This window comes from Diadema antillarum, unplaced genomic scaffold (assembly GCF_040938485.1).
Source record: "Diadema antillarum isolate AM-2024a unplaced genomic scaffold, OU_Dant_1.0 scf00000064, whole genome shotgun sequence".
NCBI lineage: Eukaryota > Metazoa > Echinodermata > Echinoidea > Diadematoida > Diadematidae > Diadema > Diadema antillarum.
Window position 1 is genome coordinate 809,252 of NW_027270953.1, and position 23,537 is coordinate 832,788.

At 39.5% G+C, this 23,537-nt stretch overlaps 1 protein-coding gene across 1 annotated transcript in view; it reads right to left on the bottom strand.

Annotated features, from left to right (window-relative positions):
- The window catches only part of LOC139716373 (probable phospholipid-transporting ATPase IM), a 100,957-nt gene that overhangs the window by 35,954 nt on the left and 41,466 nt on the right, over positions 1-23,537 (bottom strand). Inside the window, exons 3-4 of the mRNA XM_071627920.1 lie at positions 12,927-12,985; positions 3,466-3,579 (exon numbers count right to left, since the gene is read on the bottom strand). Of these exons, the coding sequence (XP_071484021.1) occupies positions 3,466-3,579; positions 12,927-12,985 (173 nt within the window). The remainder of the gene's footprint in view (positions 1-3,465; positions 3,580-12,926; positions 12,986-23,537) is intronic.

The window sequence follows — 23,537 nt, forward strand, 5'->3', positions numbered from 1 at the left end:
GTATACGACATGGCCGAATTCACGATCCTTTTTGCGCCTATTTCTACCTCAAATATCAGCGGGATTGCGATGAGTTCACGTATGACTTCGGATGCAATCTTTTATGATACACGCGCCAAAAGGGGTTGAAAATGTGTCCTTTATTTTTCCCCGATAAACTCTTCGCATTTTGTAAATGCGTTCTTAAAAGATACACGACACGGCCAAAAATCATGATTCTTTTGCGCCTATCGTTTCCTCAAACTTCAATGGGATTGAGATGATTTTATGAATTATAACGGCTCTATAATCTTTATGATGCACGGGCCAAAAGGGGTTGAAAATGTGTGCTGCATTTTTCACCCAATAATCACTTCGCATTGCGTACATGCCTATACATTGTAGGGTGGAACATCCTATTACCGGACGCTTTTCTTTGTGGCTTTGAATTCCGTACTCATAGAATGAAATTTCGGCTAAAAACAACACCACTTATTCACAGACTCATGGAAATTACGAATTCAGCCAACTTACGTCATTTCTTCGTTCCAGTTTTTAGAAAATATGCTTCAAACATACCCCTCTAAAAATAGTGGTTTTTTGCGCGGTGCAAAATCGCATTGTATTACCGGACGCTATTTTCGTAATCGAATAATCGAGGTCTTTCGCACCTAATTCTTGCACCAGAATCACAATTCATCCCACAAATCACCGTACACATTCTCACCGAGCGGATGACACACAAAAAATCTGCAAATGAAGCTCAAACTTCGTATTTTACAGTAAAATGTCTGTCTTGACCATTTCGAACAGTTCACGCAATAAAACTTTGTGAGAAATCGACATCTGGTTAGAGTATACGTGCTTTGTCTATGGGAGCTGCACGCGCGGGTGATGAGTTGCGTGCCCCTTAGCGCACAACTATCCCGCATCGTTAGCGTTTGAGGACGATAGCTACAATTTTTCCGATATTGATCAGTGAACTTTTGGTTCTAATAGAATCTTCAGCATTTTTCCTGTATGTGAGTGGGATTTCATAGAATTTCAGTCGCGAAATGTGATTCAAACATGCATAAATATTAACTATAAACGAGGTGTGGGTCACTCAACTATAAATTTGAGGTAAAATGTGAATTTTTTCGTGTTTTTACATTTTTATGTGGCGTTTTTTGCGATTTCGGTCCACACAAAGTTCTGTAAGGCTAATCTACGAAGTCTCGCGCGTACAGAATGTCATTAGTACGCAAAAATGTGCGTGTCCGGTAATACGATGGTGTCCGGTGACACCATGCTTGCCCCTACGTCACGGCGGAATTCACGGTCCTTTTACCGCCTATTTTTACATCAAATATCAGCAGGATTGCGATACATATGTCATTAATCATTTCGGCTGTAATCTTTTGTGATACATTCATCAGAAGGGTTGAAAATGTGTTCTTTATTTTTCTCCCGATAATTTCTTCGTATTTGGCGTTTTCAAAATTATACATTGCATGCAGGGCCGAATTTGATATTCTTTTTGCGTCTAATATTGTTTACTCAAATTCCAACGGGATTGCGAAATTTTCATTAATTACTATTCGGCTGTAATTTATATGATGCAAGCGCCAAAAGGGGTGAAAATGTGTCCTTTATTTTTCTCCCGCTATTAAATCTTTTCCCATTTCGTACATGCGTTCTTATCTACAAGGTATACGACACGGCCGAATTCACGATCCTTTTTGCGCCTATTTCTACCTCAAATATCAGCGGGATTGTGGCGATTTCATGAATTACTTCGGATGTAATCTTTTGTAATACACGCACCAGAAGGGTAAAAATGTCTTTTTTATTTTTCTCCCGATAATCTCGTCGCATTTGTGTATGCGTTTTTGATAACCAAGACGGCATGCAGGACTGAATTCAAGATCCTTTTTTTGCGCCTATTATTTCCTCAAATTTCAACGGGATTGCGTTGATTTCATGAATTGTTATTCGGCTGTAATCGTTTATGATGCAATCACCAAAATGTGTCCTTCATTTTTTTTCTTTTTCTCCTCTATAATCTCTTCGCATTTCGTACATTATCTTTTGGAAGATACGACGCGGCCGGTCGAATTCATGATCCTTTTTGGGACGATTTCTACCTGAAATATGTAAGCGGGACTGCCATGAATTCATGATTTTTTTTTCTCCCTAGTATTATCTCTTCACATTTTGTGCATGCGTTCTTAAAAAGTACACGGAAGGGCCGATTTCGTGATCCTTTTTGCGCCTATCTTCTTTATGAAAACATTCTGAGCGAATGAAAATATCAATTTGTGAAATGACTGTGCAAAGTGAAAATAAACGCAATCAGATCCATTTACTGTATCGCTGAATATCGAATGTGTTTTTACTTTTTCTAAAAATCGACACAAGTAAATTAGTTCTAACATAACTGCCACGCTGCTGCGAAGCCGGGATCGGATCGATCTTGCGTTAAAAAATCATGAGTAAAATGACCCAGAAATGCGTGCGCTTCTTTCAATGCTTCTTGTCTGGCATGACCGCCGATCGCAAGCAAACGAGAAGCAGTTACACTGTACATGCTTTGCATCGTTTGCTTTGCATGTATTGCATTGCGTGGCAGTGCGTGAGCAGCGCCAAATGCGCAAGTGAGCGCGAATGTAACTGGTCGACTGCTAGTGCTCAAAACTACATTGTATGTTTACTGTACAAATTGCACCGGTAGACATAAACGAAAACTTGCGTAAAACTTGTTGAACAGTGATATCTTGCATTCTGTTTCTCCCTGATCGGGGCTGCTCTTTTCCTTTCTACTGACCCCACCAATGCTTTTTTTTTTACTGGTCATGTCGGACCGGTAACTTCTGGATTTCCTGAAAAGTTACCGGTCCGACAGTGACTTTTACCGGTCTTTGACCGTCGGACCGGCGCCAGTGTGCAGCCCTGTAATAGCATACATATGAAATGTTTTAATGGCATATTCACCTACAGGTAAATACATAAAAATGATTTGGTGTCACAACATTTCTATTATTTTCTTGAATGTGCATTTTAGAATGTTATCTAAAAATGTTATTAAAAGAGTTATCACATTTGATGCATACATTGTATGTATAGGTCAGTTGTATCACAAAGCATCCTGTCATATAAAAATTTTGCAATAAAGCCTAAAATATAAGGAGATATCACTATTTTTCTCAATAAACCATAACTGCAGACGGTTTAGTCTAGAAACAATTTTACTATGGTATAACGATTGTTCACATTTTGTACATTTAACGATGCATAACATACATGTAGATTATTAACATTTTCCACTGGTTATTTCTATCTGTAACTCATATTTTAGAACTATTTTGAAGCACTAATCCCGGGTTTTTGTTTCATCTGCAAATGGTTAATAATCCTTTAAATTAAATCATTTACAGTGGCATAATATGCTGGGTTGGTTGCTGTGAGATTCATACAAAACCACTGGATACCTGAATGAACCCTCACCTGTAGAATCAGGAGAACCAAGAAGTAGAAGTTAGCAATCCTCAAGAACTGCTCAAACAGGTTGATAGGCAAGAAGGTGAGGACATTGTACTTAGAGGTCTTGATGTAGTTGTTCTGCAATGTAACGGAGAAAAAAAAAGTCCAATGAAAACACATTGTTTCACATCAATACCTCATAACACTGCTTTAAATTGGATAATCAAATCGTAAGACAGCTACATGTACAAGGGGGTAGAATAATAAAAGTTGGTGCATGAAACTCCCCATAGTGGCAACAATGTGGTATGACATTCTTATAAATCACAATAAAATCAAATTAGTCACAATGGAGACGTGATATTGAGTGCCAAGTTCTGCGAGGGAAACAAAAGTTGTTTCCTGTTGACTGTAGTGATTGATCAATGCATATTACATCATACACATAATATACCATAACAACATCTAACTTCGTTCATATCTGATTATTAGATTTTTGCAAGTTTTTTTTTTCTCATCTACTGTATCCAAGTCATCCTTTTTTTTTCTCTTTTTTTTTAACCAGTCTAGTAATGTACATTGTATACAATATGTGACCCTGCATCACAAAACCAACAAAAAGTCGCCAGACATGGATTTTTACTTATGGGCAGATTCTGAAAGAGCAGACTCTAAGCTTTAAAATGATGTATTATAACTACAATGTAAATTCTGATGGACTCCCCTAACCTACTTAAATACTGAAAAGAAAGCACACACTCTGGGAGAGTGTGAACTGAGAAAAGAGGCCCTGAAGTACAGGGTCTATTCAAGCGCATAATTTTTCAACAAGCCGCACTATCTGTGCGATGAAAGGGACAAAACACAGGATATCAACCACCGGAGCAACAACAATGAAGGGTTTATCAGATTAAGCTGAAATTAAGCATGTTCTATTTACACATTCTGTCCATGATTAATGCCAACTTTCAAAGCAGTAACATTATCCTTTCAACAGTTATTAGACTTGAAGTGAAGAGTGTACAAAGGATTTCAAGTAATGAAAGGGGGCCTCTAATACATATTGTACATACTCGGATCATTCTACTCTCCCCCGAAAAGGGGTTGTAGAAAAACTGCTGAAAACACACTTTTCCATTCACGTTATGATCCTAAACTAAAGAATTACATAGAAGAAAGATAACTCTTTCAGAAAATATGAAAAACACAAAATTGACTTCGTTGACCCATTTCACCTGTTTTGAGTCCTCACGTAAACTCAAGGGGCGCGGCTTTTTGTTTGTTTTGTGATGCACGGTCACATCTTGTAATAGAGAGTATACATTGTACAGCAAATTCAAAGATACCCAGACAAATGTGGAATTAATTGCATTTTCACACAACATGTTCTGATCACTCTTTCAGTAGATATTGCTATCAATTTTTTAAGATTAAAATCTTAGCCATGTTACCATGAGGGAATATGCAGTGAATTACGCCAGTCGAAACAACTCAGCAGAATCAGAACTACAGTAATTAGCAGTCACCTGTAAATCTGAATATAATGTAGTCCCCTGAGAGAACACAGAATCTATACTGCTACAACCACCGCTGATTTGCCCATAAAACATTAATCTTCATGCAGATACCATAAGATTAAATTCCGAGGTTGCATCGAACTCACTGCATTCACAGGATGAAAACATACGTCACATACTTTCTAAAATGTGAAATATGACAATTTCAGGTCTGCCCAGATTATCAGTCAACAAAAATCATGGTACCCTGGCTAGATATTGGATACCTCAGTAATGACAATGACATTGGGAAACACTTTGCACACACCAATAAACATATCATTTTCTATGTTTTGCGGTAAAAGCATTTATTGGGGCATTAAATCAAATTCATCTGCGGATAGCACTGCAATCAGAACAGACAATGCCAAATTTCAGCCAAATTACAAACTAATGAAAACTGATAGTTGAATTCTATCTAGTTTTTCTTAATGTTCATGGGAATTACCAGTTGCTTTATGACAAGAATCATCAAAATTTTGAGATTACAAATATGACGAGCATTAATAAAGTGAAGAAACGAGTCCGCCACAGGAGTTCTAATTTTAAAGCCTAAACATTTTGGAACTCTTAAAAAAAAAAGAAATCAGTTTTGAAAATCTCAATCACCCAAAATATACATACACACATACAACAATCATCGGAAGAATTCATCACCGACAATGGAGTGTGTAAGAACATAGAGTTTTGACATGAACATTATTCTGGTACTAAAATTCTGGCAAATCATTTCTGATATGACTATGCTTTCTCCATCATAAACAATTACCCAATTACAGTAGACCTATTTAGCAAACTGTTGTTGATACTTCTTATTGTTTGTTTATAAGAACTTACTACAGTTTTGCAAGATAATTTACAATATACATTGTATGTGCATTACACATACATGGTGTATACCAATAGAGTAAACATACAGCAGTAGTACCACCCAACAGGAAACTTCACACAGAATTTGAACAGAGAGAGAAAAAAAGCAAGTTAGAAATCCTGTCACCAACTTACATATAATTTGTATGCACCATTTGACATATAATTCATTTTATGTCATTTGTTGCACATATTACAAAATATGACTCGTCATATTTTTTGACCACCATTATGATCTGTCAAAGTCATCACCATCATGCTTTATAAATCAACTGTTGTATGTTGGATGACACAAACATTCCTGACCTTTGCCACTTATATGTACAACAGATTCTTGAATTCAATGCTTGGCTGCCTGATGGATTATTCAAAAATAGAAAATGCATATTGTGAGATTCCAGATATTAAAAAAATTGATTTCAAAAACTACTCTTACTATTTCTCTTTTTGAATATAAAGAATTAACATGCTGAATTCATATCATTGAAAAAAAAGGAAAAAAAAAAACAGTCGCCTGCTGAGGGTTTATGAATGATGGATGCCACATGATGGATCAAAAAGCAATCAAATCAGCTCCCTTGAGCCTTCAGTAACTGTGAAGTAAAATATGTGTGTGTGTGCGGATTGCATGTAGATTGCCACTCGGCCAGTTTAAGGGAAAATATGTTCACAGGATGAATGATGAATTTCAAGCTCAATCACACATTCATCATTCAAAACTCATCAATACTTTCTCTCTTTATCAGGCAAAATATTTGATCCACCGACAGGCGCTTTTCTGTAAATTCAACCCAACATCACATTCAGTCTGATACGAGCTTTTATATCAATTGGTCTTTTCCCCTGCCATGTTTTATGGCCTACATCCAACTTGTCCCTTTAAATGATCTAATCCTTTTAAGCCTCTGTGTAGGAGGATATTTGATAATGGTGTTATTGTCATGACAACATGACCTGTTAAACCACCAAGGTTCATCTAAAGGCAGCATACTGTGTAAGGGAAATCCTGTTCTGTGGGTTTCCAAGTTATCCTGAAAATTTAAATCATAGTTTGGTGTGTGGTTTTTCTTTTCTTTCCTTCATTTTCTTTAAATCTTCAAAAAAAAAAAAACACCCAACAACAACAACTACAAACAAACAGGGCATTGGACACAGGAACAGTTACTGACTGTCTCTACCTCCCTCTCTCCCTCTCCTCTCCTCCACATATAGCAGATTATGATTGCATTTTAGTATCAGGTAGTGGAAAGTTCATTCTGGACAGAGTTCACTGGTACAAGACATCATATCCATGCACATTTTACTCACAATACTCCAGTAGTTAGTTTCATGTTGATTGATGAGTGATGATTACACACAAGTCAAGACTGTCACTCTAACACAAAAAGTCTGAAAAGGTCAAAACTGACATTTCAACATCTTTTCTTCTTTTATCACATCCTCACTTTAATAATCATTCTCTCTTTCGCTATAGGAACTCACTTTCTCTTTTTCTCTCTTGCTCTCTTTCTGATGGAGGCATGGAAAGGCAATACATCGATCTATTCTGGGAACTACTGAAGTAACAAGTCATTTCAAATCAATCTTCTGATTCTGCTTTTAGAGCCACAAACACACACACACACACACACACACACACACATAATTCAATAAAATAAAATTCAATGAAATAAAATCAAATAAGGTAAAAAACAAGTCATTTCAAACCAATCTTCTGATTCTGCACACACACACACACACACACACATACATACACACACAAATAATTCAATGAAATAAAATCAAATAATGTAAGAAGGGGTATTATACATGCCAGCCACACTGCTGGTATCCATGGCAACAATCCTTTCCTCTCCCTCTCTCTCCCTCAGTTCTCTTTGTCTTCTCCCTGACAACCAATAGCCCCATCCACCATGATCAGAAGTAAATTTAATAACTATTTGTGTGGTTTAATGAACCTTATGTTATGCATGTCTTTATTGTTAATTTGATTAGATTGATTTGTTAACTGTTGTATTGTTTTTGTTGATGTTGTAACACTGTATTCATGGCCTCTCTGAAAAACAGTCTTACCTAGCTGACAGCACATTTTATCCCGTAATTAAATAAAATAAAACAAACAAACAAGCTGTTATCATGCAGTTTCATTTGATTGCACAATTCAACCATGTATAGATCTTACAAGATGAAAAATTCCACAAATTGGCTATTAAAATAGAGTTTGATGCAGTTTAACCCACTAATCATATGTCAGTGCTACAGGTGTGCTTTATACTCATACTGTCTTTTGCCTATCGTCTGGAGTAGAGACAGCTTGACTGATGAGGCCCTCGCTTGGCGAGCTTTGAACATTGGCTCACCATTGATTGGTATTGACGGCGAGTGTCATGATTACTTTCATGCTTCAGAGTACCACAACTTGTATGATGGGTAAGCCTCGTGGCTGGATCCAGTGGTTGCCTGAAGGGTAATCCATACTTTATAAATAAATACCACATTTCTCTCCCAGACGCTCTATCTATACAAAGTGACTGTCTCATCACATATCGATGAACAGGAAACCAAATGCTCTTTGAAGCACGTCGGTCTCTTTGTGCACTGGCATCTCTGAAGGAATCTTATCCTGGTTTTATACAGCTCACATTTTATGATCCTCTTCACTTAGATATGAAAACTTATGACACATTATGCCATCCATACAAAGAAAGCAAAAATCAATGAAACTGGCACGTTTTGTAGTGTTTTCTAGTGCCCTGACATTTTTACATAAAATTTAGAGGCCACTTTGCACAGACACTGAAAACCGTCTCTCCCTTTTCATCAAAGTGAAACGTTTCCATATGGATCACAAATTGCCGGGTAACTTTTACTGGCGGTTCATGGTTGATGTCTCTGGGCACTGGTAAGAAATAACTACAATTGTATGTTTACTGATATTTGCACCATACACCAAAGGTCTTGCCATGAATTATCATTTGTTTACAGCAAGAAATGTGATAACAATGGATCTCAACAGATATAATGCAGTCTTCTCTGCAAAGAAATATACTCGGCCCCAAGTGCTGTAAGAATATTTTAGCCAAGAAACCCCCCCCCCCAAAAAAAAAAAAAAATCCTGTTCATCGTTGAATGATGACATGCAGTTTTATCTAAACTTCTGAGACATGTTTGCTGATGACCACTTTCACTATGAACAGATGATCTCTTGTGGACATGTTAAGCCGGAGATACGTGAATGCCAACTTTGTAAACAGCGCTGCAATATTCTGAGAACTGAAAAGGCATTTTTTTGGTAAAACCCCTTTTTTCGCAAAAGACTTGGGTTGTAATACAATTTGGGAAAAACCTGTATCCGGGCAATTACCCCCCAGAGGGCAATTCCTCTCCCCTCCCCCAAAATATGCTGGTTGGTGGTAAGGTTAGAGTAAAGATTAGGGTTAGGTTTAGGGTTAGGAGTAGGGGTTAGGGTTAGGATTAGGTTCAAGATTAGGATTAGGATTAGGGCCAGGGGAAGGGGAAGGGTCTGGGGTAATTGCCAAGGGGGTAATTGCCCTAGACCAAGGAAAAACACAATTTTGATGAAACCTGCAGTATTTTAGAGAAAAAACATATAAAAAAGTGCAAAAAAAGTAGCAGATGGCATCTCTGGGGGACCTACATTGTAAAGGTTTTAAAAATATGAAAAGTTTGACATCTTCCTGGAGTGTCAGGGGTCATTCACAGGCAGAATCTGACTCTAAGACAGCTGGCTTCTACTGCTGAGTCTGGGCTTTTTTTTTTCTGCACCATCACACTTCATTCATGCAAACCATATTTTTTGAACTCACCGTACTTGCTGAGTAAGATCACTGTTAGACAAATATTGGATCAGAATCATGATAATAATGCAAACCAGTTCCTCCTTTCTCTCTCTCTCATTTTGCTTCCCTTTCCCACCTACTGAACTTATCTAAACATTTTTCATTCCTTCCTCCTCCTCCTTATTCTTGTTGTTCATCTTCTTTTCTTCTTCTCATGCAAACCATATTTTTTGAACTCACCGTACTTGCTGAGTAAGATCACTGTTAGACAAATATTGGATCAGAATCATGATAATAATGCAAACCAGTTCCTCCTTTCTCTCTCTCTCATTTTGCTTCCCTTTCCCATCTACTGAACTTATCTTTAACATTTTTCATTCCTTCCTCCTCCTCCTTATTCTTGTTGTTCATCTTCTTTTCTTCTTCTACTTCCCCTTCCTCTATTGCTTCCCCCTCCTTTTTTTCATCTTCTTCCTCTTTTGCTTCCTCAATAAAAATATCCTCAGCATTTATGTTTCATGGTAACTGAGACATTTGAGCCCTGACTTCAATATTCACAATTTGTTAGGTGAAAATGCAATGCTCTTCCACACTAATTAGTCTGTTTGTAAAATTGGTGACGAGATTCATCTCACACCTCAAATAAAGATATCGTCAGTCAGCCTAGCTTCCTACTACTCTCTTCTAGCATAATGAGAACAATTTCCATAAAACTGCAAAAAACAAACAAACAAACAAACAAACAAAACAAAAAAGAGAGTATGTTTTCCACAACTTCTGTTCAGATGCCAGAACAGATGAAACGAACGGACGAGAAACATACATCGTATGAGTATTGGAATAGGTGACATTGCCTTGGGACTTGATATATGTGCAATATGACATTTCAATATTCCATCACTTCATTCCATCATGCAGTCCATGGAAGCTAATTGAATTCTCTTGTTCTGCTATGCAGGGGAAAGGACATATCATCAGCTGAGATCTAGAATGGAGCTATCACGTTCTAGGATTTGATTGTACTTAAAAATATCTAACAATCAATTTTCATGAACTAAAAAGTTTATTTGATCACTCATAGGTGAGTGAATTTATAAGTGTTGTTCCAAATAATGGATAAAATAGCACCCTTATGGTTTTGATTTTCAACATTTTACTGAAAACCAAAATGTAGCAGAGATCAATCCTTACAACATGATACCAACAATTCAATAACAAAAAGAAAATCTGATAATGCCCTTCTTGTTCTCAGCCGATGATATATTGAGGCAAACAAATGGGATAGAGAACCCTTCAGAAAGATTAAGTGGGGGGGGGGGGGGAGAGCAGGGTGCAACACTGAAAGATGCAAGGTGTAACAGATGGTACATTGTGAAAATATAGGAGTTAAATGACAGACACAAACAAGGTAGAAGATACATTGTACAACATACGATGACAGACAGAGGGAGAAGGCATAAAATGATTTCATTTTAGAACCCAACTGACAGAAAACAAATATAACACTCAGAAAAGGCAGGTGGGGGAGAGATGATAATATAACTCGTTTCCTTAAAAATGTACTAGGTGGGTCTTCATCAGCTCGAGCTTGAAGAATAACCCACTATTTCTGATCCAAAGAATTAGCTGATCAGAAAATAGCTCGCTTATTTTACAATGAAGATCGAAATAGCGTGCTATTCCGATCGGAAAATAAACCATCAAAATCTTAGGCATATTTGCAGAATAGCCAGCTAATTTGCAAAATAGCGCACTAATCTTAATGCATCTTCATCAGCCCGAGCTTAAACATCGGCACTGCATGCGTTGTGCACCACGCAGGAACGTACACCGTGTAGGCAGTCGGGTCGGAGTGTGCTCGCGCGGCGGGTACCGTTCGTCTACAGTGCACATGCGCCAGCATTGGGCCTATGAACCTGACCGGCCATGCTTGAAGCTTGAGCTAGTGAAGACGCGATTGCACATTTCAGCTGACTTCGGGCTTATTTCTCTGATCCCTCATTGTAAGCGTGCTATTCTTCAAGCTCGAGCTGATGAAGACCCACCTATAGAGTTTTGAGAATAAATGAAGGTAAGAAACTAGAAGGCATACTAGTATTATGAGCGGAAAGAAAGAGACACAGAGAGGGTGAGAGAGGGAGAGAGGAAAGGAAAGAGAGAGGGAGAAAGATCAAATGAGAGAGATCATAATTCTGAGATAATTTTAGCTTGCATATATACACTATATTATTTTGTATTTTCACCAAAGTGTGGCAGAGACAAGAAAGGCAGTGGTTGCAGATAAAAGACCCCCCTCTCCCCTCCAACAAATGAAAAAGATGAATGATGATGATGATGATGCGGTCCCATGCTCCATGGAGAATGAAATAGGAGTTCTCCGGCTTGATTGAAATTAGTCTCTTTACTCCCTTGAAACAGCTGGAGGCCGGAGTGATGAGGGTGGGGGGCATCAAGGGAGAGGGACGATATTAGCCGGGGTCACAAACTTGGCGCAGTGCCGCCGTCTCCATATCTCTCTCCCTCTCTCTCTCTCTCTTTCTCTCTCAGTCACTCCTGATTTGTCTACCACCATCATCACCACCGAGATGCGTTCATCTCTGACAGTTTTTCCTAGCTTGGCCTTTCCTGACACATCACAGGTGTGTGCCATCCCTCCAGGGGCTCATCTTTCAACCCAATACATACTGAATTCTGAAATGTCAATAGACTTAATACACAGGCCACCAGGTTCCCGCATGGAACGGGTTAACATCCTTGCCTCACATCCTGGAAGGATGTGTACAGCTACACATCCTGCACTGTCTTATGTGTACATGCAGCATTTACATGAGAAATCAAGCCATTTCCTCCTTTCTGAGAAAACTTGAATAGCAAATGTCACATTATGTTGATTAAGGAGATGAACATGTGAAAAATCTATGCATTTAAAACAGGAGTGTATGGGAGCTTAACACGTTGAGGACGAGTCCCCAGTATACTTGGGCAGGGGTCTATGGGAAATGCGTGTTGTAGCAAAATCAGTCCGCCCTCAATTGATTAAATTCAGAAATCATCACATTTTCTACCACTTCAGCCGACACTGGATCTAATATCACATACAATAACATTCATTACTTCCTTAACTACAGCATACTCGTAGCATAACACATAAAATTCTTTTACGGGAGATCCTACATTGTATTCAAAAGGGTAAACTTACGAGAATAAACACTGCATTCAAACCTGCCTCATAAAAATCTGATAGTTTGAGTCAACTCACCGCATATTTGAACTGTGAATTGAAGCCCCTGTCGTTGGCCCTCAGGATCCGTTCTGTTTCTGGGTGAGCAAAGTACAAACAAAGGTTTATGTGAAATAGAGTGTGATGTTTGGATCCATGCTGGATGCCTACGCATCAACAGGATATAACCCAGTTTGCTTTCATAAAATATGCCTGTGTGCTTAAAGAGCTGCTATAGATGAAAACTGTTAACATTATAATGCAGTTAGCTTATGAAAATCGTCGTTAAATCTCTGTGCTCATTTATCATTTAGATAATGTTGTCATTTATCTTCAATAAATCTCTCCTTTCCACGGCAATATATCACTTTTCTTTCATTGCTGTCAATATGGAATTTTAATGCATCTCTTCAGGTAAAATTCACATCAAACACATCTACTGCACATTGAATATCACAACTTTTATCTCCTGTCCAGCTACAACGTATGCTCCCTGCTTTGAAGTTGGTTACAGGAAATACTCTTTTCACAGTATGTTTTGAATTTTGCAAGTTGACTAATATACTGGAAATAAACAACTTACAGACAGAATATTACCTCCTGTAACAACAACAAACTAAAAAAAAATCTGTTTATCAAATCCAAGTTGTGAATCACAAATTTTTCTCTTGAAAATACTTCTTTCTCAATCCATCAGTTTTTTAAGATTGCAAATTAAACCACTCACAAAATTATATTACAAGACCTAATTCCAAAAATATCATACTCACAAAATATATGGCAGAAAGTAGGCCTACATCTCAAAAGAGGAATATTTTGCAAAAGGAGAAATCAGATTTCACTATTAAAGAAAGCTATGACAGAGCGTAGAGTAAGAAGAGGAAAATTTGAGCACAGCACCATGATCAGCCAACAAAGATCACGGCTTTCATCAGCTGTCTATTGGACTGAATGATTTCATTATATTTCAACTTCTCTATTAGAAAATGATGCAGGTCTAAAAAACGAGGCTCAGTTTTAACGAGGGTGCAGAGTAGAGCAATCAACAGGCACGCAATGAATTGCATCCATGGAAAATATTCAACAAACAAGGCCCCAGACACCGTGTCTGCATTGTGGTAAGGGGAGATGTCGTCAGCACTCTCATCATCCGGTAAGACATGACAAAAGGAGTGGCATCAAAGGACTTCTATTGTCAGCTTGTGAAGATGACCAGAAATCAATATATCTGCCCTAGTACTAACTCCATCTGGCCTCATTCCTACGTAATTCTAATAGCCACATTCTTACACGCACAGTTATACTATACATTGTATGAGTGCTGAATACTTTCCCTGCAATTCAGAAGAGGCCCGCATCGTACTATAAATATGTGCGGTAGAGTTCAAAGCATTGGTGCCATTGAAGCCTGAAAATTGATCAAGTTTGTCCTTTTGATGCAAAGTCTACATGATACAGACATCAAAATCACCAAGACAAAAACTTGACCTTCAATTACATGCAGGCTGAACTCTTTTTCTCTGCTTATTGCTCAAATTCTTCATTATCATAATATCAACTATAAGCTTACAGAGTTGGACCATGGGGGGGGGGGTATTGTTTCAAAGCAATTAACAATGTTTTTCCACAATGCTTTATCAATCTTGAAAGGGCTTAAGTGAATGTATATCATGGCTCTCTTTACAGGCACCTGTATCAGAAAGGGAAACTCATTTAAATGAAAGCATTACAACAAAGTTAATGGGACTTCATCACGGCAGAGCTTTTAAGGGCATTGCTAATGTAGTTCTTCAAGAGGCACTGTTTGTAAATTAAAGGGGAAACTAATCTGAATGAAAGCATTGAAACAAAAGAATCAAAACATGAGAATTAGAGCAAAATAAGATGTGTAAACGTCATCACAGTGGTATGACCAATTGAAAGTCAGTAAATGAACAAATATGGGATCTTTATGGGAAAGTCTTTGACTACAAGTATTTGTAATTCATATACGTAGGCCAGCAAATATTTCATTAACCATTGAAACCTTCATTATGGGTGAAACAGCATCAAAGACCTCATATTGCTCCAAAACCAGAAACACTTGTGGCATGCAACTCTCGTAAAATGGTGTCAACTGGCTTTTTTGCAGCATGAAACTTTCAAGAATTGCCAACCATAAGAAATTAGAATTATGAGTATTATATTACATAAACACACATTTTTTTCTTACAAAAACTTTCGAATGCATTTTACTTTCATGAATCTTGGCTCCTTGTGAAATTTACAAAGTGTCATGAATGCCAAAATTTTTAGTTTTACAGTATGTTCAAGTTTTTTTTTTGTTTAAAACTACCCACTGTTAACTTCTGAGAAATCATTGCGACATGCAGTTGCACGTTTCAAAATAAAAAGAAGGCACATTACTGAAATACTCAAGCTATTTAAACTGAAAACACTTGCTTGTCATCGTGGGTCATGCTCTGATTCAATCCCATCAAACCTCTACAGTCTGTCGACATGATGCTGAAGATTTTTAGAACTACTGTAATTTCTCTGAGATGCAATCAGACATTCTATTCCACAATGGGAGGTTCCTGTCCAAGTCTGGCTGGAATTCTGGCCTCACTGTCTCTGCAAGTTTGCCCAAGAAAGTGGACCATAAACCAGCCAGCAATCAGAGTAATGGGTCTGTTTATCCCACTGCCATGAATAACTTACAGCCTTGTCATGTCACATATCTCACAGAGTGAATTGCCGCTGTAAAAACAGCGCATATATCTCATCTTTTCCTGTCCCTGCACTTAAAATTCTACCCCAGGCTTCCTCCCGATTTCCACATCCACCTCTGATAATTCACAGGCACAACAAAGTTTGTGGGATGAATTAAAGGTACATGTATCTGTATGATGATAGGATTTCTATCACTGTATCAGCAATTATTCACTCCAAAGTCTTGATCTCTGTGTGTTTCATATTTAAAGGACAAGTCCACCTTCATATACATAAGGATTGAGAGAATGCAGCAATACTGGTAGAACACATCAGTGAAAGTTTGAGGAAAATTGGACAATCCGTTCAAAAGTTACGAATATTTTAAGTATCTGCGCAGTCACTGCTGGAAGAGAAGACTACTACAGTGTATGATGTCATATGCGTACAACTATATAAGGAAAATAAAAAGAGAATTTCACAAAACTTTACATTTTGAATAAAGTGCACATTTCTGCGACTTGCTACAGACGTATGTTAAGGGTAATATTATTCCCCCTGCCTTCTGAAAGAGAGAAGTCGAGTGTTCTTTTGTTATGCAAGAAAAATGGAAATATGTTGAATTTTCTTTATTCTTTCTTTGTATCGTTGTACTCATATGACATCACAAGCTATAGTAGTCTTTTCATCCAGCCGTGACTGAGCAGAAACTTCAAAAATTCATAACTTTTTAACGGATTGTCCGATTTTGCTCAAACTCTCACTGATGTGTTCTACTAATATTGGTGCATTCACTCAACCCACATGTCTATGAAGGTGAACTTGTCCTTTAACATTCTGCACTGAGTAAGTAAACAGTACGACATACAGTGTACAAACATTGTACATGTATCACCATTTATACAACTGGAATCACTTTGATTAAGAAATTTGTCCAATTCAAAAATTATGTAGAAATATTTAATAATGCCTAATATGATTCTGACCAAATACAACAAATTTTTGCTTTTGCTTCTTGCCATTTCGAAGTGGATATTGTCACAAATGTACACACTAGTAGTTATGTACATGTATGATGTACTGCATGCATGATTGTTTTAATGTGTATGTACACAGGTTGACCAGATTAATGGAGAACATTCTATGTGGTATAGATATAGTACATACAGGCTGACCAGATAAGTGGAGAATTTTCTAGGTGGTATACAATGTAGCTATACAGTACATGCATGTAACAGGAAATACATTATAGCTCACTCAATCTAGAATGATTTCACCCATTCCAGAAAGTTCTGGGAAGTGCTAACATATTTGGCTGAGTGAGGCACTGTCCCTGTAGCCCAATGTGATTGGTAGTTATTCTTGGCAGTGATGTTTTGTACATAGTTAGGCAGTGAGTCATCCAGGTTTCCTGGAACTTAGACTGGCTAGTAGGTTGGAGAGAGTTATAGAATGTGCTAGAAGGGGTGAATAGATAGTATATAAGCTAGAGAAATTCTGCAGTAGGCAGAGTACCCAACACCTCTGCTCTGAGAGTTACGTCACTTCTGGCTCTGAAGCGACTTGTTATAGTCAGTCCTGTGTTACCTGCTGACCTGTTATGTTTGTGGAGATACTTGGCCTGGGAGACATTTTGCCTGCAGAGAATTATTGCCTACATTGGAGATAGACTCCATATTTTAATGTCAATGGACATTGCTACGGAAAAGCTGTGACGGGCTGGATTCCTAGCTGGACAATATTAAGTGAATCATCATTCAACGCATCAACTGGACGTGGTCGTCACAACATTTGGACTCTGCACGTTTCGCCGTGGACGTATATCGTGGATTTTACCCCGGATCTATACCGTGGACTATCGTAACCTGTACCTCTGGAGTTACGTCAGAGGAATCACTCATTGGTGCATCGCGGATCATTCGTTTGTGCATCGAGCATCGTATTTGGACATTTCCAGGGATATTGCGTGTAATGCGTACGTAAGTGATTCCATTACTGACTTATATTTATTTCTATTGATCATTATTGTACTGATGTGAAACCGATTACCAGTCTGTACCTACAATATCACTGTTAATAAACCGCCTGAACATCAGTTGATTGTTTCTTTTGTGCGATCATTCTCGGAGTGATTTTGGTCGTAACAAAATTGGGGGCTTGTGTCCGAGAATTGAATTTAAAGCCAAAATATAGAATTTGGAACGTTCCGGAATCCAGAATATTGGTACAGACAAAATACGAGTTGAGTTGATTGTTCAATTGTATATTGTGTGTTATACATTGTGACAATGTCAATCAGTACAATGGATGTTCAGGCATTTGTTCAGAGGACAGATTTGTCCCTCAAAGATTTGCAAAGGTTACGCAAATGTGATTTGACTGCTGTTGCACAGCATTTGAATGTAGATGTTCCACAAGGTGCAAGAAAGGCAGAGATTCTTGACTTAGTAGCTGGTCACATGGAGCTCAAAGAAGAAATTGACACTCCAGATCAAGCTCAAATTTCTGACCAAACACGGCTTGAACTTGCTAGATTGGAAATGGAGAAAGAGAAGATGAGATTAGAAATTGAAAGAGAAATTGAAATGAAGAAACTTGAGCAACAACTGAAATTGCGTGAGATGGAATTGACTCATGCACAGACTGTAAGAACTCAGGAAAGGGCTCCCTCTGAATTTGATTTGGCAAAGAACATTCGATTGGTGCCAAAGTTTGAAGAAAACAGAGTTGATGCATATTTTGTGTCATTTGAGAAGGTGGCTAACAGTTTGAACTGGCCACAGGAATTTTGGCCCTTGCTCCTTCAAAGTGTGTTTGTCGGCAAAGCAGCCGATGTGTACTCATCTCTCTCTGAAGAGCAATCACGTGACTATGCTACAGTCAAGAAAGCAGTGTTGAATGCTTATGAGTTGGTGCCAGAGGCGTACAGACACAAGTTCAGAAATTCGTACCGCAAACCAGGCCAGACACATGTTGAGTTTGCTCGTGAAAAAGAAATGATGTTTGATAGGTGGTACAGATCCCTGAAAGTGGATCAGGACTTTGATAACCTACGTGAGGTTGTTCTCTTGGAAGAATTCAAAAAGAGTGTTGCTTTCAGTGTGAGGTCACATTTGGATGATCACAAAGTGACAAGTTTCCATAAAGCAGCCTTGATGGCTGATGAGTATGAGCTGACCCACAGAAATGACAACAGACCACCTTTCAGGAATTTCTCTGGAAATAAGAGAGACAAAAATCAGTCGAGCAGTCCAAAGAATGCTGGTTCTGAAAAAGGCACGAGTTCTGGTACTTCATCGGCACCACAGCCTCAATCTGACAAAGGGTCCAGTACAAGTGCAAATGTCATCAAATGTTTTCACTGTAACAAGACAGGGCATGTAAAGTCACAATGTTGGAAGTTGCAAAACAAAACAAAGAAGGACTTGGGATTTGTCATGTCAAAAAGTGTCCTACCCGAAAACAGTGTCCCGTTCAGTGAAACACAGGCCATTGAAAGTCAATCTCCCAAATTCAAAGATAGGATGAAGCAGGTGGATGAGAGCTATCATAGCTTTTTGTTTGATGGTGAGGTGACCCCATGTACTTCTGGTGAGGCAGGTAAGCCAGTAGTCATCCTGAGGGATACGGGGGCCTCTCAGTCATTGATGGTGGATGGTGGTATGACTTTTCCACCAGATAGTGCAGTGAATGCAAAAGTCTTGATTCAGACTGTTGATGGCAGTTATATGTCAGTGCCACTGTATAGAGTGGATTTGAAGTGTGACCTAGTTTCTGGTCCTGTTACTGTTGGAGTTGTTCCTGAGTTGCCTATGGCAGGCATTGACTTCCTGTTGGGGAATGACTTGGCTGGGGACAAGGTGGTTGCGTCTCCAGTTGTTTCGGATAAACCAGTGGTGGTTGCTGAAACTGAGCAGTTGCAGGAGGAGTTTCCTGGGATTTTCCCAGATTGTGTTGTGACTAGGTCTCAGGCTCGTAGAGCTGTTCAAGATGATGCGGATTCTGTTGATGTGGAGGAGAATTCCGGTGTTTGGTTGGCAGAAACCTTTTTCAAGGATTTGAATGATGGGGTTGCTGTATTAGGCTCCGAGGCTAACAGTGATGGGCTGTTTAGCAAGTCTTCCTTGGTTGAAGCACAGCAGGCAGACTTTGAGTTGAAAGGCTTGTCTCAGACGGCGTGTTCTGAGGCTGAGGCTGAAAAGGTCCCTGAGTGCTATTATGTCAAAGATGGCATTTTGATGAGGAAGTGGAGACCTCCCCATAGGCCAGCTGATGAGGATTGGACGGTGGTCCGTCAAGTTGTTGTCCCTCCTAGTTACCGCGGTGAGATCTTGAGGATTGCTCACGAGTTACCAGTTGGCGGCCATTTAGGCGTCAGAAAGACAAAGGATCGGATCATGAGGCATTTCTATTGGCCAGGGTTGAATGTGGATGTGGCTGAGTTTTGTAAGACTTGTCACACATGTCAGGTGGCTGGTAAACCACAGCATTCAGTGAAACCGGCGCCATTGATTCCGATTCCTGCGTTTGAAGAACCATTCAGTCGGGTTCTAGTCGACTGTGTTGGACCTTTGCCTAGGACTAGGTCGGGTCATAAGTACCTCTTGACAATCATGGATATGTCCACACGGTTTCCAGAGGCTATCCCATTGCGAAATATCACTGCTAAGACTGTGGTAGATGCTCTAGTGCAGTTTTTCACTAGGTATGGGTTGCCCAAGGAAGTGCAGTCTGACCAAGGGTCAAATTTCATGTCAGGCATATTTCAAGAGGTGATGTATCGTTTGGGTGTGAAGCAGCTGAAGTCGTCAGCTTATCATCCCCAATCCCAAGGTGCGTTGGAGCGCTACCACCAGACCCTAAAGACAATGATTAGGGCATTTTGTGAGGAGTATCCCGAGGATTGGGATAAGGGCATCCCTTTCCTGCTGTTTGCAACGAGGGACTCCCCAAACGAGTCGACGGGTTTCAGCCCATTTGAGTTGGTGTACGGTCATGAAGTCAGGGGCCCACTGAAGCTCATCAAAGAGAAATTCATGACGGAGGATGATGAGGTCCACCTACTTGACTACGTGTCAAAGTTTCGTGAAAGGCTTTCAAAGGCTTGTGAGGTAGCTAGGGAACACTTGAAAGTGTCACAAGACTCTATGAAGAGAAAGGCAGACAAAAATGCCAAAGCCCGAACTTTCAACCCAGGTGACAAAGTTCTTGTACTGCTGCCCATACAAGGTGAACCACTGAAAGCCAAGTTCAGTGGCCCGTACTATGTCAAAAAGAAACTCAATGATGTGAACTATGTGATCAGTACGCCAGACAGACGCAAAGATCAGAGGGTGTGTCACATAAACATGCTGAAAGAGTACTATGAGAGAAAGGCTAGTCAGCCGGTAGGTGTAACCCAGGTGGTAGAAGAAGAAGTAGATGAAGAGGGAGAAGCTCAAGATGAGAATGGAAGTGAGCCCTCTAGTGCCAGGTTGTCTAACTCAGAGATGTTAGGGAAAGTAGATGAGGCACTGAACTACCTACCTGAAAATCAGAGGAAAGATGTGACTAGTCTGTTACATGAGTACAAAGAACTGTGTAAAGACAAACCAGGCTGCACCCCTCTGGCTGTACATGATGTTGATGTAGGAGATGCTGACCCTATCAAGCAAAACCCTTACAGACTAAACCCGAGCAAACTGCAAAAAGTAAGGGAAGAGGTTCAATACATGCTAGACAATGACATAATAGAACCTAGTAAAAGCAGTTGGAGCTCCCCAATCGTCATGGTGCCCAAACCGGATGGGTCTCAAAGATTCTGTATAGATTACCGAAAGGTGAATGCCGTGATGAAAACAGATTCTTTCCCCATTCCCAGACTTGAAGACTGCATTGACAGGGTCGGCAATTCTGCATATGTCAGTAAAATAGACCTTCTAAAGGGATACTGGCAAGTACCCTTGACCGACAAAGCCAGAGAGATTTCTGCCTTTGCTACACCAGATGGCCTGTTCCAATGCAAAGTAATGCCATTCGGCATGAAAAATGCTCCGGCCACCTTCCAACGGCTGACGAACCAAATCATTGCCGGACTTGACAATTGTGTAGTATACATTGATGACATCCTAGTGTACAGTGACACGTGGGAGGAGCACATTACACACTTGCGGCAACTTTTTGATCGACTCAGGGAGGCCGGATTGGTGATTAATCTGGCAAAGAGTGAATTTGCGAAGGCCAAAGTGGTGTATCTCGGGCATGTAGTCGGTCAGGGACAAGTATTGCCAAGAGAAGCCAAGGTAGAGGCTATACTAGGCTTTCCCATCCCCCAATCCAAGAAGGAGTTGCTCAGATTTCTGGGCATGGCTGGTTTCTACAGGAAATTTGTACCGAATTTCAGCACTGTAGTCACCCCCCTAACAAACCTGCTGAAGGGCAAGGCAAAGTACACCTGGACTGATGAGTGTCAAAGAGCCTTCGAAAAACTAAAGGCAGTCCTTGCTAATGAGCCTGTTTTGGCAGCTCCTGACTTCGCAAAGCCATTCAAGGTGGCAATAGATGCTAGCGATGTGGGAGTGGGAGCGGTTTTGCTCCAAGAAGATGAAGAAGGCACTGAACGACCAGTTAGCTACTTCTCCAAAAAATTGAACACATACCAGAAGAAGTACTCCACAATTGAGAAGGAGGCTCTCAGTCTCATCCTTGCCCTCCAACAATACGAAGTGTACTTGACAAATAGCAAAGGGGAGATCACGGTCTATACTGACCACAACCCCTTGGTCTTTTTAGACCGGTTCAAAATGAAGAACAACAGATTGTTCAGATGGAGCATGATGACGCAGCCATATGCACTCAAAATCAAACATGTGGCAGGCAAAAACAATGTAATTGCCGACGCTCTGTCAAGAGTGTAACATGAAGAGAGTATTAAAGGTGAAAAGTTTTTACCGCATATCATTTCCAGTGTATGTGTTAAGCATATTCATTAATGTGTGCAAAACAGTTTGACATGATTGTATAAGCTCTGAGAATCCAAGCAATATCATTGTAAATAGTATCCATGAAAAGAGAACATGGAATTAATACAGCTATCCAAAAGGCATGTGATAGTATGTGATTATTGTTGCTTGACTTGGACTTTATTTCACATTCGTTGTAAATAACAATGATAAATTGTGAAGGTAAAAGAAACCCTTGCTACAGCAAGGCTTTCTTTTTCCCATGGGGGATGGTGTCACAAATGTACACACTAGTAGTTATGTACATGTATGATGTACTGCATGCATGATTGTTTTAATGTGTATGTACACAGGTTGACCAGATTAATGGAGAACATTCTATGTGGTATAGATATAGTACATACAGGCTGACCAGATAAGTGGAGAATTTTCTAGGTGGTATACAATGTAGCTATACAGTACATGCATGTAACAGGAAATACATTATAGCTCACTCAATCTAGAATGATTTCACCCATTCCAGAAAGTTCTGGGAAGTGCTAACATATTTGGCTGAGTGAGGCACTGTCCCTGTAGCCCAATGTGATTGGTAGTTATTCTTGGCAGTGATGTTTTGTACATAGTTAGGCAGTGAGTCATCCAGGTTTCCTGGAACTTAGACTGGCTAGTAGGTTGGAGAGAGTTATAGAATGTGCTAGAAGGGGTGAATAGATAGTATATAAGCTAGAGAAATTCTGCAGTAGGCAGAGTACCCAACACCTCTGCTCTGAGAGTTACGTCACTTCTGGCTCTGAAGCGACTTGTTATAGTCAGTCCTGTGTTACCTGCTGACCTGTTATGTTTGTGGAGATACTTGGCCTGGGAGACATTTTGCCTGCAGAGAATTATTGCCTACATTGGAGATAGACTCCATATTTTAATGTCAATGGACATTGCTACGGAAAAGCTGTGACGGGCTGGATTCCTAGCTGGACAATATTAAGTGAATCATCATTCAACGCATCAACTGGACGTGGTC